The sequence below is a fragment of the Oxyura jamaicensis genome, unplaced genomic scaffold (assembly GCF_011077185.1).
Source record: "Oxyura jamaicensis isolate SHBP4307 breed ruddy duck unplaced genomic scaffold, BPBGC_Ojam_1.0 oxyUn_random_OJ71129, whole genome shotgun sequence".
Lineage (NCBI taxonomy): Eukaryota > Metazoa > Chordata > Aves > Anseriformes > Anatidae > Oxyura > Oxyura jamaicensis.
Window position 1 is genome coordinate 1 of NW_023310369.1, and position 2,780 is coordinate 2,780.

At 59.7% G+C, this 2,780-nt stretch overlaps 1 protein-coding gene across 2 annotated transcripts; it reads right to left on the reverse strand.

Moving 5' to 3' along the window:
- Nucleotides 1-1,385: 1,385 nt before the first annotated feature.
- LOC118159582 (killer cell lectin-like receptor subfamily B member 1B allele C) lies at nt 1,386-2,774 on the reverse strand. Of its 2 annotated transcripts, XM_035314160.1 has the most exons (5): nt 2,473-2,774; nt 2,258-2,383; nt 2,015-2,169; nt 1,658-1,773; nt 1,386-1,551 (listed from the first exon to the last, which is right to left on the reverse strand). In XM_035314160.1, exons 1-5 carry the CDS (start codon nt 2,648-2,650, stop codon nt 1,428-1,430), a joined length of 699 nt encoding a protein of 232 aa, XP_035170051.1. In that variant the 5' UTR covers nt 2,651-2,774; the 3' UTR covers nt 1,386-1,427. The 2 variants fall into 2 exon arrangements, with proteins under 2 accessions (XP_035170051.1, XP_035170052.1); XM_035314161.1 differs by lacking the exon at nt 2,258-2,383.
- Nucleotides 2,775-2,780: the final 6 nt, after the last annotated feature.

Here is a 2,780-nt window from a genome sequence, read left to right on the forward strand (position 1 = left end):
CCCCCCCCCGCAGCCCGGCCCGACCCCCGCTCCCGCCGCCGCTCCTTAAAGCGGGCGCTGCAGCGGGGCAGGCGGGGCCATGATGGTGAAGGGGCCAAGCTCCGGTACGCCGCCGCGACCCGCACCGGAGCCTCCTCACCCGCCGCTCAGCCTGCTCCGCCGGGCCCCTCTCCACCCTAACCCGAGGGGGGACCCACCCTGGGGCCGTGCCCCCTTTAAGAGCCGAGAACCAACCCCTCCTCCCCCCCCCCCCCCCCCGTCGCTCACACGGCTCAGGGACCGGCACAAAATGGCGGACGGCCCGCCTCCGCCTCCCCGCCGCCGCGCATGCGCTTTGCGCCGCGCCCGCCCGGCCTGAAGCCGAGTCCCGCGCGCAGGGGCTGACGGGAGTTGTAGTCCTGGGCCCTGTAATGGCGGAGGCCTGGGGTTTCTCCAAAGGGCTGAATTAGGGGGAAATATTCCCAATTTCGGCCACTTGGGTGTGAAATATTCCACGTTACGTGCAATTTAGGCGTCATCACTGCCAGTTTTGGGTGGGATCCTCTTCAAGAGCAGTCATGAGGCAGCATCCGCCTCCCTCCCCAGCATCCTGCCCCACACCCCTCCTTTTTTGACCAAATTGCTCCTTTCTCACTTTTTTCTAACCTAAACTTATTTTGCACGCAGGTCAGGTCCCCAGTACAGCTCTTGGCATCGCTACAAAGGCGGGAGCAACCAATATCTTCAAATTTGTCCTTTCTTCCCCACCATTTTCCGTCTCCTTCCCCCCTCTCCCAGTTCTCCTCAGGGGATTTCATTGCTTTTAGGATGGCTTCTTCCCCCCCAGAGGACTCCTGGAGCTGTTGGAGTCGATTTTTCCTGTTTTATATACATTTAATACATGCCAATGAGTTGCCACCCCAAAGCAGGGAAGATGAATCATAGTGCTTCAGCGCCAGAGAACCGTTCATTGTGGTTTATGCTCCTGGGGCTTTTTTTTATTTTTTATTTTTTTTACTGGAAATCCTATGAAAACATTGGCCTGTGCAACCCCGACCTTATAAACCACGAGCCACAATGAGAAGAAGGTGGCCAAGGGCTATAGAGAGGAAAAAGGCATTTATTCTGCAGGTGGGATGAGCTCCAGCTCCTCTGGAGCTCACAGGGTCGGGGTTGCACGAGCCGACGTTTTCATAGGATTTATGGAAAAAAAAAAAAAAGAAAAAAGAGAAAAAAGCCACTTTTTCACCTGCCTCCCCAAAATCCCAGAACCTCATTTCCCCCTCTTTACACCAGCCATCCCTTCCAAAATACGTCCTGCAGGCTGAAATGACAGCAGCCCTAGCAGAGAACACAAAGCCCACAGGGATGTGAAGGGACTTTATTTTGAAAGCAAAGTGATTTTTTTATTTGCTTTTCTACTTTTTTTCCCAAGTGGCTGCCCGATTTCAGAGCAGGACGGCCTCTTTCTGGCAGATCCACGCCAAGGCAGAGCCGCAGGTTTCGGAGATGATCCTGTCCTCCCTCAGCGCCCCGCAGGCTCCGCTGGCGTTCAGGGTGCTCAGGTTGAACCTGAGGGGGCAAGAGAGACCCGGCGTCACCTCCCGAAGGTCCCCGAGGGGACACTGGAGGTGTCCATCCCACCACGATCCCCTCCAGGCCTCTCCTAGGCTCTCACCGGCTCCGGTTCAGGCGGGAGCCATCCAGCCAGGTCCACCCCATCCCCACGGAGGGCACGGAGAGGCCGATCCAGAAGTAGCGCGTGGGTTTCTGTATGACTCGGTTTAGGAAATCCTACGAAGGGAAACGGGCTGGTGAACGCGGTGTGGTCGCTTGCTGTCCCCAAAACAGGCTCCCCCCCCCCCCAGCCAGGAGCCCCGCTGGTGTCCCCAGTGCTTCCCCAGAGGTTTGGGCACCCATCCTTGCATGCTATGGGTGCAGAACCCAAATTTTTGGCTATCTCTGAGCACCGCCAGCCCCTCAGATGCAATCCTGAGCCCCCGTCCCACGTCCCCGCCAGCATCAGCCCCGTTACCAGCTCGCCCTGGTCCTCTGGCACCAGCAGCTGGGCTCTCTGACGGCTGCAGTTCTCCCGGCTCTCCCTCCAGGAGCTGCTCTTGCTGGCGACCCAAAAACATTTGCTCCTGTGCAGCGACCACCCCACGGGACAGAGCTTGCAGCCCCCAAAGTCTGCAGACAGACGGACAGCCATGCATACAACCCCGCCACAGCGTCACGGGGTTCAGATGGGGGGGGATGCAATATTTTTAGGGGTTACCTCCAGGGGGGCACAGGCTCGTCCTCAGCCCCAGGTGGGTGCAGCCCAGGGAGGCAAAGCTTTGTCCCTGCGACGCGTTCCTGCACCCCGCAGCCCCCTGGTGCCTCTCCACCAGCAGCCAAGACACTGGGGGAGAGGGACACTGAGCCCAAACGGGGGTGTCCCCAGTCCCCCCCCCCCCCAAAAAAAAAGGACACCCACGGGCGTCAACTCACCGCATATCACAAAGGACAGCAGCAGAATGGTCACCAGGGCCCCGAGGAGGCAGCGGGGGGATCGCATGGGGATGCGAATCCACCGTGGGGCGAACCCCGTCTCGGGGTCTTTGGTGGCAGGTCCTGCAGTCAGGGGAAGGGGCACTAAAGGAGAAGTGGGGGGGGGTGCTGAGAGCATCTGTCACCCCCCGTCCCCTGTCCCCGGGGGTGCCCCAAAGTCCCTCTGCTCCTCTTCTTCAGGGCAAAAGGGTTTGGAGGGACGCAGCCGAGCCCGACGGCGGCAGGATGGGAGCGAAACGGGGGCACCA

Bases quoted from the DNA above. Each gene is read 5' to 3' on its own strand.
- LOC118159582 (XM_035314160.1), bottom strand. From the start codon at position 2,650: ATGCTCTCAGCACCCCCCCCCACTTCTCCTTTAGTGCCCCTTCCCCTG. The intron at 2,170-2,257 runs GTAACCCCTAAA...GTCTGTCTGCAG, and splicing joins GAGCCTGTGCCCCCCTGGAG to ACTTTGGGGGCTGCAAGCTC. The intron at 1,552-1,657 runs GTGAGAGCCTAG...TTGCCCCCTCAG, and splicing joins TCCCGCCTGAACCGGAGCCG to GTTCAACCTGAGCACCCTGA.